This window comes from Etheostoma cragini, chromosome 10, assembly GCF_013103735.1.
Source record: "Etheostoma cragini isolate CJK2018 chromosome 10, CSU_Ecrag_1.0, whole genome shotgun sequence".
NCBI lineage: Eukaryota > Metazoa > Chordata > Actinopteri > Perciformes > Percidae > Etheostoma > Etheostoma cragini.
The window spans coordinates 3,176,342-3,191,453 of NC_048416.1; the positions used below are offsets into that span (position 1 = coordinate 3,176,342).

At 40.4% G+C, this 15,112-nt stretch overlaps 1 protein-coding gene across 2 annotated transcripts in view; it reads right to left on the reverse strand.

The window, feature by feature from the left end:
* Positions 1-15,112, reverse strand: part of aff2 (AF4/FMR2 family, member 2) — a 210,102-nt gene that overhangs the window by 143,313 nt on the left and 51,677 nt on the right. For both annotated transcript variants that reach the window (XM_034883341.1, XM_034883340.1), the window contains exon 2: positions 5,845-5,965. In XM_034883341.1, the coding sequence (XP_034739232.1) occupies positions 5,845-5,965 (121 nt within the window). The remainder of the gene's footprint in view (positions 1-5,844; positions 5,966-15,112) is intronic.

Sequence of the window (15,112 nt, forward strand, 5' to 3'; positions counted from 1 at the left end):
ACACAAATTTTTGACTGGAAGCAGAATTCATCTCTTCTATCGGGTCTTACTTTGCCCCCACTGTATCCTTCATTTTTACACAAAAACGCAGCAAAACCATTAAAAATACCCAAAAAAATGAAACAGGGCAAAGAATCAAACCTTATGTACAAAAGATTCATGCAAGAAAAGAGAGAATTGCTTTCAAATATTCTTAACAGATGTAATTTCTGTGTGTGTGTGTGTGTGTGTGTGTGTGTGTGTGTGTGTGTGTGTGTGTGTGTGTTGGTGTACAAACACACAAACACTACACACCGTGGCGAGCCAAAGTTAGCTGTGAATAAATTAGCTCATCTCTTCGCCATCTCGGGCTCATGAATAAAAGATCTGGTGGCTGAAGAGGAACAGAAAACACATTTACAGAGAGGCAAAATGGAAAACAGAGGAGAAGGAGAGAATGAATACCTATGTGTGTGCATGTGTGTGTGTGTAAGTGTGTGTGAATAGATCATCCCAAATAGCTGCTAACAGCATAACGCTATTTAACAGGATTAGAAGAGGGATTAGCTAATAGCTCACAGAGAGAATGAATACTGGAGAGGGAAAGAGAGGGGGAAAGACACAGAGTGACAGACACACGATAGCTAAACAGGTACAGCGAGAGACTGATTGTAGAAATAAATCAGCAAGAGAGAGGCCGGGAATGATAAAGGGGAAAAAAGGAAAGACAGGGGGGCGGGGGGGCTGATTTAGATCTCTAAAGGAGCAGTTTTCGCGGGGGCAGCAGCTCCACCAGGGGACCCTGAACTTCCCTTTCCCTAGCCACATTAACCAGCTCCGACTGGGGGATCCTGAGGCGTTCCCAGGTCAGGTTGGAGACGTAATCCCTCCACCTAGTCCTGGGTCTTCCCCAAGGCCTCCTCCCAGCTGGATGTCCCTCCACCTAGTCCTGGGTCTTCCCCAAGGCCTCCTCCCAGCTGGATGTCCCTCCACCTAGTCCTGGGTCTTCCCCAAGGCCTCCTCCCAGCAGATACTGTAAGATGACGTAGTATAATAGCGACAACGGTAGCGAGTAGTATGAAAGACCAAAATGCCGCATCAGGAGTTAGGTCGGGGTGATGGACGGGTCAAACAACACAGGACTTTCAACCAGGAGACCGGGGGGTTTGTGTCTCGTTCTTGTCCCGCATGTCACAGAAATGTCCATTTTGTGACATCACCCACGATTGTTTCCTAAACCTAACTGCCCCATTCTTGTGCCGCCTGAGAGTGATTACGTCCCGACCCAGAGCGTCAAAAGTGACGTCAAGAGTCCCGACGCTAAAGGACACTTGGAGGGGCTAACAGTGTTGCCTTTGAATCCAGACTAGTGAGACAAACAGCTTGAATTTATGTTGTATAATATTTAGCTGAAAACAGTCTGTAAAATTTGGTCAAGACAAATGTGTTTGTCCAAGCCTTGTAAGCACTGTTTGTTTTTGTCTAGTCCCGCTGATGTCTTGTATAAATGTCTTTGTCCTTATGTAACTGTACCGTTGTTTTAGTTGTCCAAATTTGTCTAGTCCATATCGATGTCAGTCCCGATGTGCTGTAACCACGTTCAATTTTTTGTGTTTATGCAGAACAGGAACCTGCTGGAAACCAGTTTTTAAAATAAATCAGGCCCGTTTATATTGTAATGTGATGTTATTTTTAACTTTCCTGTATGATAAATATGAATGAGTGAATGAAGCAGAATGTGAGTCACGCATGTGCAAAATGGCTGCCATCTTTGACAGCTAGCTACGCCAAAAAGTGCGAAAACTAAAGACTTTTATACTTTCTTTTAACCAAACCGCACTCTTTTTTTCTAAACTTAACTTGTCATTTTGGTAACTAAACTTAACTGTCCTGGCTGAATATGTACAGTGAGGGAAAAATGTATTTGGTCCCTTGCTGATTTTGTACATTTGTCCAATGGAGCTCTTTGGCACCAAGTACTAATTCATGTTTTGCGGAAGGGTCAAAATACCTATTTCCGCCATTAAAATGGAAATCAATTCATGACATTTATTGCTGTTATTCTGTCTCTCACTGTTCAAATAAATCTGTTATTAACATTATAGGCTGATCATTTCTTTGTCAGTGGGCAAAAAATCAGCTAGGGATCAAATTTTTTTTTCCTCACTGTATATATCAATACCGTATATATAAATAAACACTATACACATATTTTTGCGTTTCATATCGAGTTGGTCAGTTTGCAACTCACATTGTGTATTGACACACTAATGGTATAAAACAGTACACACATCATTTGATATTTACACTAACGAAACATTAAGCATTACTGAAATTAGTTTTGTTAGGGAATTCACGAACACTAGTTGACGTTGAGATATAATAATTTATAATTTAAACTCTGTATTTATCCACTATGGGGAAATTACAATTTACTCTCTGTTATTACACACTACACACAGGCCTGAATTACACACACATGCTTAGGTCCTTTACATCCTTTAATGTTCAGGAGATATGCAGCATGTGAATAATAGCTCCAATATTTACTTTGGTGACCAAATGGGTGCGATATCTATGGTCATAATCTGTGTTTACATTCATTTCTTCTGTTGGAATTAATAGACGCAGGATCTGCCCACACACACGCGCACATGCACACCTTGCCCTGACCTCCCTAATTAGTTGGAAACAATTAGTTGGAGTATGAAAGCACCAAGGATTAGATTCATTATGACAACAAGCTCTTATGTGCTGCCGGTCCTGGAGCAGCTTCTTCCTGAGTGTCCTCTGTGTTCAGACACAGCAGCACTTAAACACAATCTGTCAAGATTCAAAGCCAGTCTGTCCCAAGGTCGATACACTTGGCGGCGTAACCAAGTGTTGAAGTGCCTGGCGGAGAGTTAACAAACCAAAATCAATTTTAAACACAGGGGCAGGAGAGTGCCGTGGACTTAATGCAGGGCTAGTTCACTTTCAGCCTAAGAAGAAACAAAATGATGGCATCTCAAGTACCGTAGAACTCGGGCTGCACCATAGGCGTTGATGTCCGTGGGGACGGCGGGTACGCGTACCTATCGGATTTTGACAGGAGTACCCATCACCCACAATTTATCATTTTGTCTTGCTCTAACATTAAAAGCAAATTAGTGTATTTCTCAAAATGTCAACCTGTTCCTTTGAAGCCTTTCTGGGACTTACCTGGGAGAGGAAGGGCGTTTTGCGGATGCAAAGAGTGCCTTCTCGGAGACAAAGATAAGGAAGAAGAGGACGAAGAGGAGAAAGAAGTACATCTTTAACCCTCATGTTGTCCTCGGGTCAAAGTAGAACTAAGGTTGCAACATAGGCGTTGATTTCTGTGGGGACGGTGTACCTATCAGATTTCCTTGAGAGCTTGAGGTTTTGAAAACCTCAAGCTCAATTTAGTTCCAAAAAATGAAGTTCATAACACATATAATTCTTGAGCGACAGATGCCAAGAAATCCACAAAAATCATCAATGATCACTAAATTTCTCATGGCCATATATTGTCATGAACACCAACAATTATAAATATCTCACATTAATGTTTTCTTCACGGTCTGTCATGTACCTAAACAATGATCAATGATTACCAAATTTCTCTATTATATTGCTTCTCACAACCACTGAAAACTGTCAAAAATCAAATCAGAAATTTGGTGATGATTGATTGTTTTTTAGGTTAGTTAAACCACGAAGAAAACATTAATGTGAGATAACTTCTATAATCGTTAGATTTGGTTTAGTTTTATTTTGTGTTTTTTTATTTTTTATTATTATTATTATTAATCCTTTATTTAACCAGGAAGTCCCATTTTGTGTTCATGACAATATCTGGCCATGGGAAATTTGGTTGAGCTTTTTTAAATTATGACTAATATAGCCAATAGGAACCGTTGGGAGTCAACCCACAGCCTGCTAACATTAGTTATCTGTAGTAAGTTTTCAATAAAAATATGCTAAAAATAGGAAGCAGAAACGCTAAATGTCAAATAATGTCCATAATAATTGGACTTTGGATTTTTTTTTTTCTTTCAACTTTCAGTGAATATGAAGATCAATATAAGAGAGACCTTTGGTAAATTTGGTACTTGTAGCAAAGTCTCATGTTGATTATGATGTGATCACAGTAGTGCCCCTATCTTTCCCATTAAAAAGGCAATTCGACCAAAAAAACAAGATCAATCTTAAAAACAGCGCTTCCATCCTACTTATGCTTTTAAACGTTAAAAGTTTGACTCGAGTATGTTAACAAAACCGGTCTAAGGTTGCATTTTGGCAACAGTTACCCTTTAAAGCATTATGGTTTGCATTATGGTTCAAAATAAATGATTGGATAATAGTTAATTATTTAGTGATAGTAATAAATTGCTCCAATTGATTGCTTACAGAAGGGAAAGGCATTTAATAAGAACCTAAATCACAAAGTGGGCTACTTTAGAGGAGAGTGGCCCATCCTCACTGATTAAGATGTCATAAATTCACTCCATTTGCCCAAATGAAATTCTGGTGTCAGATATGTCCATTGTCCCCCCGCAGAGATCAATCAAAACTTAACAGCGAAGTATAAAGCTGTCTGCTAACAAGCAAAGGGGGAGCTCTCCGTGTGGAGGAAGCAGCACTCAGTGGGAAGAATCCCAGCTCGGCCAGCTTGTAAAGACGAGTGTGTGCAGCTCGCTGACGTAAGCTCAAACCAGGGCTGTAGTCAAGTCCAAGACAAGTCCAGGACCAGGACTAGTCGAGATCAAGTCAAAGCCGAGTCCTAAGACGTTATTGCACTATTGACATATTAAATGATCTAATTGTGAACTATGCTTGAATTACTATTATTTTGATCAAAATTTTGATCACGATTATTTGTTGATTTTAACCGAAACCAATTTTATCGTCACATAGGCTGTTTATAACTGCGAGAGGGGGGGTGATGGACTCTACTCACAGAAAGACGGCGGACTCATTTTTATGAAATTATGAAATATGATATTTTGGCCATGGGTCACATTTTTGGACTAGGTCCAGGTCCAGGCCCAGGTCCAGGTCCAGCAGCTCCGTCTCCCACTCCGTTACTCTACCAACTGAAGTTAGTTGCATTCAATAACTTCTTCTGTGTTCTTCACCGTGGCGGCTGCGATAGCAGAGTTACCCGCGGAAACACTGGTACAAATACAGGTTTGCCCCTCATATTTAACAATATACAGCTGTGTTAATAAAAAATTAAAACTGTAGATAAATGTCAGAAGTGTGGACCGGCGCTGTGTGGCCGGGCGCGGAGTAAGAGGAATGAAAGTAGAGGAGAGATCTAAACACAGGCACGACTTTACAGACGAAATGGGTCACGTAACGCTAAATTAAACCATATTGATATAACAACATTGCAGCGGTTGCGAGGAGATTATGTTCACCGGTGCGTCCTAGAGGAGCTAACGGCTAACAGACGCTACTAGCACCGACTAGCACTGGTCACTGCTGTTGTCTGAAAACAACAGACGGGACAAAGTGTTGAGTTTACTGGTAAACTGGTAAACCTTGAGACCGACGTATGACCGACTGCTATCTGTTGAGTTTTCCTCCCGTTACTCTGTCCTCTGTGACTGTCTAAATCTAGAAACCAAGCTGCACGGGGTGCAGGGAACAACTGACTGGCACATGAGCAGGCACTGGTCTATGGAGCGGTAGATGCACTATGCAACAAAAAAAAAGCAAAAACAAACAGCGTTCTATGAAATGACGCTTTAAATAAAAAAATTGCTCGATCACGCAAATTTGATCGTGGGAAGTCAAAATCGTGATCGTGATTAAAATTGGATCAATTGTGCAGCCCTAGCTTGAATGAATCACTCTTACTTTATAAGGTTCTCCAAACAGGTTGAATCCAGTTGAGAATAGGTCTTCATCCTGTTGGACCTCCTGGTTCCTCCTCTCCCACTCTCTCCTCTTCAGGGCGCTGCGATCCGACTCCAGATGACTGGAAAAACAGAGAGAGAAAGGCTTGTTAGAATCCCCCGCTGAGGCTGACACATTGCCCAACACCAATCAGACCCGCTGATTATTGCTAACAAGTCAGTTTGGGATCTAGAGAGAGCATTGGCTGAAATTCTCCTCCTGCTGTGTGATCGGAGTGGTCGGGTAGCTTGTAACGTGAAATAAAATAAATCATGTCAGTGTGAAATTCAAATACCACACATTGATAAAGGAAGATGCAAAGAAAAGCAAAAGTGACAGCAAGAAACTAGGTTTCTGTAAACCAAGAATCCAACAAAGGATACGTAAAGTTGATGATGAATGAAGCTGGATGGTTGGGTAAGATTACTAATGATATTTAGACATAGGCTACTTATCAAACCTGGCTTTCCTACATGTCTGTGGATATGATCCGCTTTCCATTTACCTCACTTCCTGATAATCTCTTCCCTATTAAAGACGTAAACGCTGACCTGAGTGTTTGTACTGACAGCTTCAAAGAATCCAAGGAATGTTTTCTGTCTCTTTAAATCAGCTCAGCACTCAGTTTGAGTAGCTATTTTTGCTCTAATAATAACAATAATTAATTACATTTATATAGCGCTTTATCATAGACACTCAAAGCGCTTTGGGGGGTGAGGGGGCTCTGGACTTTTGAGTGAACCCCAGCAGTCTAGGACAGTGATGGGAATAACAACGTTGTAAAAATAAAATGCGGCACGTTACTATAACTGAAGCTGTTATTTCATCATAATATTCAGATTTGTCATAAATAATTGAACATGCATGTTTGGTATGTTCTGTTGAAGAGGGGTGGAGGTGGGTTCACATTTGAGCATTTAAAAATGTACTTGAAAGTAACGCATTAGGTACTTTCTGAAGTAACTAGTTGCTTTTATAATTTGTAAATGAGTATCTAATTTAGTTACTTCTTTGAAAACTGGTCTTGAATTTGATTTGTAAAGGCTGCTTAATCTTCAAACTCCCATAGAGTGCTTATCCCATGCTACAATCCAGTACAGTTTTACCCAGAACTTTCTTCAAGCTATGGGCAATAGGTTTAAAAAAGTTCTGGGGAACTTGCAGGACACAGTTGGATTCAAAGAGAAGGTCAATATACTTCAAAATGTATTAGGAATAGTACAAACGGCTGGCTCGTTTGAAGTTGGTCTGCGTGTTTGCAGCAGAAGGTCTGTGTGTCTTTGAGATGTGAAGACGCAGCGGGCAAGTAAATAATTGTCCACATCTGCGATCAATACCACACTCTCTGTGGGTTCAGCATGGGGCTGGAGCCAAGAGGCAATTAGCTTAGCTTAGCATAAAGGCTGAAAGGGAGAAACGGTAGGCCGGGTTTTCTCCAATGTTAAAGTTTGTCTAAATGCAACACATTTCATTTTTGTTCACGAACTGAAATTTGAACATAACAATTTGTGTTCTTAATGGGGAGTTCTGGAGTGTAACTGTCATATTTTTTGAGAAGCAAGTATATTTTGTATATATATTTTATATAATAAAATAAAAACGAACAATCAACCGTGTTATGAGTGTTGGCCTTGCAAAGTCTGTCCACCAGAGGACGCTCTACAACGTCCCTGTTAGTGATGGCGTTGCATAGTCTGTCCACCAGAGGACGCTCTACAACGTCCCTGTTAATGATGGCGTTGCATAGTCCGTCCACCAGAGGACGCTCTACAACTTCCCTGTCAGTGATCGCGTTGCATAGTCCGTCCACCAGAGGACGCTCTACAACGTCCCTGTTAGTGATGGCGTTGCATAGTCCGTCCACCAGAGGACGCTCTACAGCGTTCCTGTTAGTGATGGCGTTGCATAGTCCGTCCACCAGAGGACGCTCTACAACGTCCCTGTTAGTGATGCCGTTGCATAGTCCGTCCACCAGAGAACGCTTTACAACGTCTGTTAGCAACACAGATTTTTTTTTTTTTTTATTGTGTTTTTATTCAAAAGGACTTTAAGTTTCATATCTTAAGTTTGTATTTTTGGACATTTTAATTAGAACTTTAATATATTTGGATGTTCCTGTATTATGGCAATAAAACAAATTATCATCATATTATTTTAGTGAGAACTCATAAATAACTACAGATAACTAATGTTAGGGAAATCTGTGCATTTTCTTCCTGAAAAAAAAATTTAATATACTACATCAGCCAATTTATCGGAATATCGGATGTTTAAATAATCAAATATTTGTATTGGTATCGGCCTTAAAAATCCTTTATCGGTCAGGCTCTAGTTAGTGCATGTAACTCATCCAACAACCACAAATTGTTGTTTTTACCTGGCAAAGCCAATCATCTCCTGGCTCCAGATTAGCACAAAGACAGTAGAATTGATTGTGTCATCTAAGTCTCATGAAAAACTCACTTTTACCATGCTTTTGCATCCATTTTGAGAATCTGGAGCGCCCACCAACCCACAAACTGTAAAGTTAGACAACCCAGTGAGTCTTTTGTGGTCTGATTTGATGAGAAAACACTTGGAACAAGCCAACGTAGTACCTGAAGTAATGCTGAGCAGAGCTATGGTGTTCTCCCCTGATAACCACACACACACAAGTATCTCAACCCACGGCTTGAGAACCACTTCTGGGAAAGGTGCACCACATTTTTACATAAGCCAATCAGAGAAGACTGGGCTCTTAAAGACACAGGCGCTCAAATGAAGAAAAAAACTGAGCATTTCAGACACAGGGTGAATACAGGTTTCCATTGCTAAATGACATTGGGCACAACTGAAGCCACATGTGCAAAACTCAAACTACAGTCTGCAATACCAACAGTCACATGAACTAAACAGTTCACATCACCTGCAAAACCTATTCCATGCAACACAACTCTTCACACACGTCTCAAAACAGACTCAGTGCACCAACCACTATAACAATCCTCACTGAGATAACAGTAGGGCCCAATTTTAACGATCAGAAATGCAAGTAGATTTGAGGTTGGATCTCGGGAATTGCAAATCTTAAATGGGTAGGTCTGAAGCACAGACTGTCTATAACGGTCTATGGTCCAAAGTAGCTACATTACTCAGGTGTGGAATGGGACTAACGTGCAATAAACCAATCAGAGTGTTATTTCATATTTCCTTTAAAAGCAGGCCCGCTTGTTCCATGGTGGACTGCTGTTGTAATTGTGGATTTGCTCAGCGCACGCTCTTCATACATCAATGGACGCACGCCAGAAGCTGTTGATTATTCTTTGGACAAAATGTAAATAAGGAAATGTCCCAAAAAAACTACTTTCCGATGTTTTTGGGCTCGCTCTCACTAAATCACGAGGTTATGAATGTATGGTTGTTGCACTGCAATGTAGTCGAAGATTAGACGGAGATGACCTCACTATTGACGATGCAGCTCTTCTGTCTCTCCTCTCCCATGCTGCTGCTGCTGCTGGGGCTTTTGGGTAAAGTGGCATCGGCACATGCAGTTCAACATCACATCGCCTTAAGTCCTCTAATAGTTCCTCATTTATGTCGCCAACACGTCCTCGATTCATGGAAATGTGTAAAACAAGGTCATTTATGGTATGGTATGTACGGTTTGCTTAATGGGAACTGCTGGGTCTGTGAGATGAGAGAAGTAAAGTGTATATGTGGTGTGCACGCTCTACACTATGGCCAAGCATGCACCATTAAAACAGCATTGCGCCACTGACTTTAGACTAGGACTAGGACTCCTGGTCTGTGGCGGAATTGTTTTCTGAAACTGCAAAACAGCACTAGGGGATCTTTTTGCTGAATCGCCCCCGGAGCGTAGGTTCATTCCCTAATTTACTGATACACACTGCGTCTGTGGAGGGAAAAGTCCGCTGTGCGTAGGGTGCAAAATAGGAACAAGACATGTGTCAGTTGCGCTGGGTGCAAGACCATACGGAGAGTAAAACCACTAGCATCACACACCAATACTGAAATTACAAACTTTCTCAACTTTGCAGTTTGAGCAATTTGAGTGACTACACACTGCTCTATAGTTATAGATTGTATGAGAAAAATGTTTATTTTGAACATTAGAGCATGTAAACAAATTCTAACAGAAACCCAAAATACATGTATGAACCTGAAAATGAGCATCATATGTCTCCTTTAATGTTTCTTTTGTACGGCCTGTTACATTTTTGAAAGGCATTAGGAACGACAGGGGCTAAAACCTGTTCACCAGTAAAAAATGACAAATTATGAACTATATTAATAAGCATCTTTATATACAGTCTGGGGAGCCAAAACACACTTTATTGCCTTTGATGTTTAACCCAGCAATAAATTGTCTTAGTCTCAAATAGGCAACCCTTTTAAAATGTTTCTATTTATAATAAGGTCAAAATGATGTAACATATGCCATTAGCCGGGTACTTTTATTCATGAGAGCATTCATTTTTAGCGTAGGTGGGCCCAGTGGGAATTGAAGTCCTAATCCAGGCAGTGTTAATGACATGCTGTACCCACTGAACCACACCGCACCGCAAAGCCCACATTCATCATGTCCTGTCACGACGTCATAGGATGGATCTCGATAAAATTTGCTTTTAACCCTTGTGTCGTCTTCCCGCCCAACCGGGACATTTTTGTTTTTTCTGAATCAAAATTTAAAAGGGAAAACCTTTTATCAAGGTTCTGGTTGTCTTTTTTGACCCTGTGACCCTTTTTTTGCAACGTTTGTTGTCTTCTTCTGAGCTTTTGAAATTGTTTACACTTTTTGTTAACCCTCATGGTGTCCCCGGGTCAAATTGAACCGTTTTTTGAGTATATATATTTTTTTTTTGTCACAAAAAATGTGCCGTTGAAATAAGTGCTGAAAATGTCAACATTAAAAATATCAAAAAAACTTTGGAAAAAACACAAAAAACATTTAAAAAAAGCACCCAAAACATTGAAAAAGTGACAAAAATATGGGGGAAAGAAGTTTTTTTATTGTTGCCGGGAAAACCACACAAGGGTTAAAGTTCTTTCACAAATAGTTTTTTCTCCAAATGCTATAAAACTGACAAAAACACCCATAATTCCATTAAAGTAGTGAATTGATCATTTATTGAACTTGCGAGGAGCGTTGTTGGGAACCATCCACGTTACTTTTTGTAACATGTTTGAAAGAAACCCAAATTTCTGATACAGAAACTTTTTGGAAAGGGGTCACATTTGACCCGAAGACAACCGGAGGGTTAATCTTTCAGCATTCCTACACTCCTGCTATGAACTATGTGTTTCTGTCTTGAAAGCCAGACTTTCTGATATGATTCAAAATTGGTTCTTGTGGGATCCTAAATATGAGCTGACTGATAGTAAACGACGCTAAGAATGATGGGAGATTGGTCTGCGTGCAACGGAGAGGGTGGTGCACCCCCGGGGGATTTTGGAAAATGTTCCCTATGTCGGCTAGGACTAATCAATTGTAGGAAAAATCATAATCACAATTATATTGGTCAATATTGACATAAAAATTAGAGTTGGGCGGTATCCATATTTTGATACTGTCAAACTATTTTCCCAATCTTACGACGGTATCCGGTATTACCTTGACTAATTAAAAATTATGACGTGTTGGCTTGTGTTGACACCGTTCAGAAACTGAATACCGAACACTAATATTAATTTATACTGGTTATTGATTAATTGTCACTACACACAGGCCTGAATTACACACACACACACACACACAGGACCTATTCATGCACTAATGGAGAGATTTCAGAGCAAGTGGGGGATGGGGGGATGTGCCCAGGGGATGAACTGGCACTACAACTCACTACAGACTGAGCTACTGCCACCCGATAATATAAATATAAATAGAGGATACATACATTATTATGATTATTATTATTAATACTGAACACTGTAACGCCTCTCCCTTCTCATTAGGTCAAAACCCGACATGCTGCCAGACTTTTTGTGTTCTTCTTCGAGACGTGCCATCTTCCCCCCCCACCCCTCTCTCCCTGTCTCTCTCTCTCCTCCACACTTTCACGTGATGACAACCACACATCATTCATATTTATTTATTATCATTTATATTTTATACTGTTCATTGATCCAAAGTGGGGAAATTACAATTTACACTCTGTTAGTAATCACTACACACAGGCCTGAAACACACGTGGAAAATTAACACACACACACACACACACACACACACACACACACACACACACACACACACACACACACACACACACACACACACACACACACACACACACACCCATACACAAAAAATATATATGCCGGTTATATAAATTAAGGAGATTAATGCACAAGGATTATGTGATATAGATATTGACAAACATAATGTCTTTGGGATATGGATACACACACACACACACACACCCACCCTTTTCCTACACTAGTAGAGAGATGTCAGAGTGAGTGGACTGCCAGTGCTGGACCAGCGCCCTGATCGGGGGGGTTGGGGTATGGTGCCTTGTTCAAGAGCTCCTGGCAGTGCCCAGTAGGTGAATGGTATCTCTCCAGCTACCAATCCACATTGGTCCGTATGGGGACTTGAACCTGCGACCCTCCGGTTCCCAACTCCCTACGGACTGAGCTATGCCACCCCAATTTTTCTAGGAATGAAATAATTATATTTAATATTTAATCCTTGTCTTCTATTATAGCGCATCGCATTTTTGTACCATTATTTTTAAGACCCCGCGGTAGAACGTATTACCGCCCAACCCTGATCACAATTAATCGTTGACTTAGTGAAGAGTGGCATAGTCAAACAAAACAGTGGACATGTGATGACTTAGAACTGTGAAATTTACCTTAACACTTTTCCTGTTGTGCTTTTTGATTTACTTAATTAAATAATGTAAAAATTGTTGGCTGAGTGGGTTTAGCCATCGGGGCCACAGGCACAAAACAAGACAAAATAAAAGTTGATTTACAAAACCTAATGTGCAAAATAATAGTTTTTCTGGATTCAATTGTTAATTTGATCGTTAGGAGGCAAACATCTGAATTCAATGTCGTTGCACAGACTTAACCCTTGTGTTGTCCTCGCGTCAAATTTACCCATTTAATGTTCTTTTTACCTACCTATTCATTTTGGGGAGTCTTATTCAATTTCATGGCATTTTAAAAAGTAGTATTAAATATCAATAGCATTGAGTAAAAGTTGACATATTCCAGTCTGTGATTATCCATCAACATCCATTCCTTAAATTTATAATTTTTAATTTCTAACTCAAACATAAAAGGTATAATTTCCTATAAATGAGGTTTATTGACCATAAATTCCAAAAATAACTGTTAAACTAAAGTTAATAAGTTAGTGTTACGTAGTGTTAAAAACATCAAAAAAGTGAAAAACACTGAAAAAAGCGTTGAAAAAAGGAAAAAAACATGAGAAAAAGTTAAAAACATTGATAAAAAGCATCAACAAAAGGCTTGATTTTCAATTTCAACAGGAAGACAACAGGTGTCTTCTCTCCTCTGTGTCAGTGCATTCAATATATATGAGTTGTGTACAAATCAAGACATTTGAGGTTGTTATCTTAGACATATTTCATCATTTTCCGACATTTTATAGATGAGCGAACTCGATCGAGGAAATAATCAACGAATCAATCAAAATAAAAGTGACAGAAAGTGTTAAAAAAAGGGACAAAAAAGTAAGAGTTAAAAACATTGATAACAAGCGTCAACAAAACTGTTGATTTTCAATTTTGACGGGAAGACAACACAAGGGCATATATGTATTTTTAGCAAAAAAAAACATTTTTACTGCACAGTTACCGATTCACCCTGGCTTCCTGAACCAGCCTCCATTGAGAAATCTACAAGCTGGCAGCTAAAGTCAAATCCCCCAAGTACAACGTAATGCGCGTGCGCACAGCATACGTGAGCGCTATGCATGACGCTGTGGCTCGCTGACCCCAGAAAAGGTCACCCTGTTTTACCACATCCACTGCCGAGAGACGAGACGGGCCGGCTAATTAGCGATCGACACAATTAAAAGAGATTTTCCTCTTTTTCCCTCTACCAGACCATGCCTTCAACAGTTAATCCGTCAGGAAGATGCGAGTGGTAGGGAGAAGGAGAACAGAGGCTATGAGAGGAAAGAGAGTGTGTGTGTGTGTGTGTGTGTGTGTGTGTTGGGGGGGGGGGGGGGGGGGGGGGGGGATTCCTCCACAGAGACCCATGGGAGGAAAAAAAATTAAAAGACCCAGTTTCAGGGCAACAGACAGTTTCTTAAAAAGGAAAGAATAATAACAGAATGATGAAAGACAGAGTGGTGGGAATGGGAGGAGGGAGGTAGAATAGGAAGAAAAGCAACAAAAAGAAGAAGCGAGCAGGGGGAATAGCAGACAAAATGATTGACAGGTTAGGTGTTTGCGTGTGTGTACGCGTAGATGTGATCGTTGGGTGCGCTGGGACCGCTGGTTGACATGTGCGTCGTCTGTCAGGGCAGAAAGATAACTGACAGAGCTGTCACTACGGAAACCCACATGTATACAGTATACACACACATACAATCAAGGCTGCAGTCCCATGACACAGATCCCTGTCTCTGTCTGACACACACACACACACACACTAGACGTTCACACGGAGGGAACCAGGTCAGACGAGGTAATTAACACATCCGGGATTTATTTCCGAGCGTGCGACAGGAACACAGGTACGACACTACCTGTCACACACAGGTTAAACTGCCGCTCGGTCTTTTAACACATCGGCGAATTGACTTTTTTTTTTCTTTCTTTTTTCCTCCCTCTCCTTCACAGGTTTTTGAACCATGGCACTGCGGTTGGACAATTTCAGTAAAATTCCGTACTGCAATGGATTCAGTTGTTCACGGTTTTGAGATGATTTTAACACAAAGTCAAAATTATATTATAGTATAACTTAATTAGATAGATAGATAGATAGATAGATAGACAGATTTGACAATGTCTACTGGTCTTAATGCATTGAGTTGCTGTATTGTAATTGGCTGATTACACATTGACGTTACAAGCAATCAAACAGGTGTACTTAATAAAGTGGCTGGTTAGTGTATTTATATCTACCGGGACTGACTCACCAATGTATGAAGTTCCATAGTTTTGCACACTAATGGCTTAAATAGCTTGAAACGGGACTTAAACACTATCTGCAGTTTTGTTTTTTAACAGGGGGGGGGGGGGGGGGG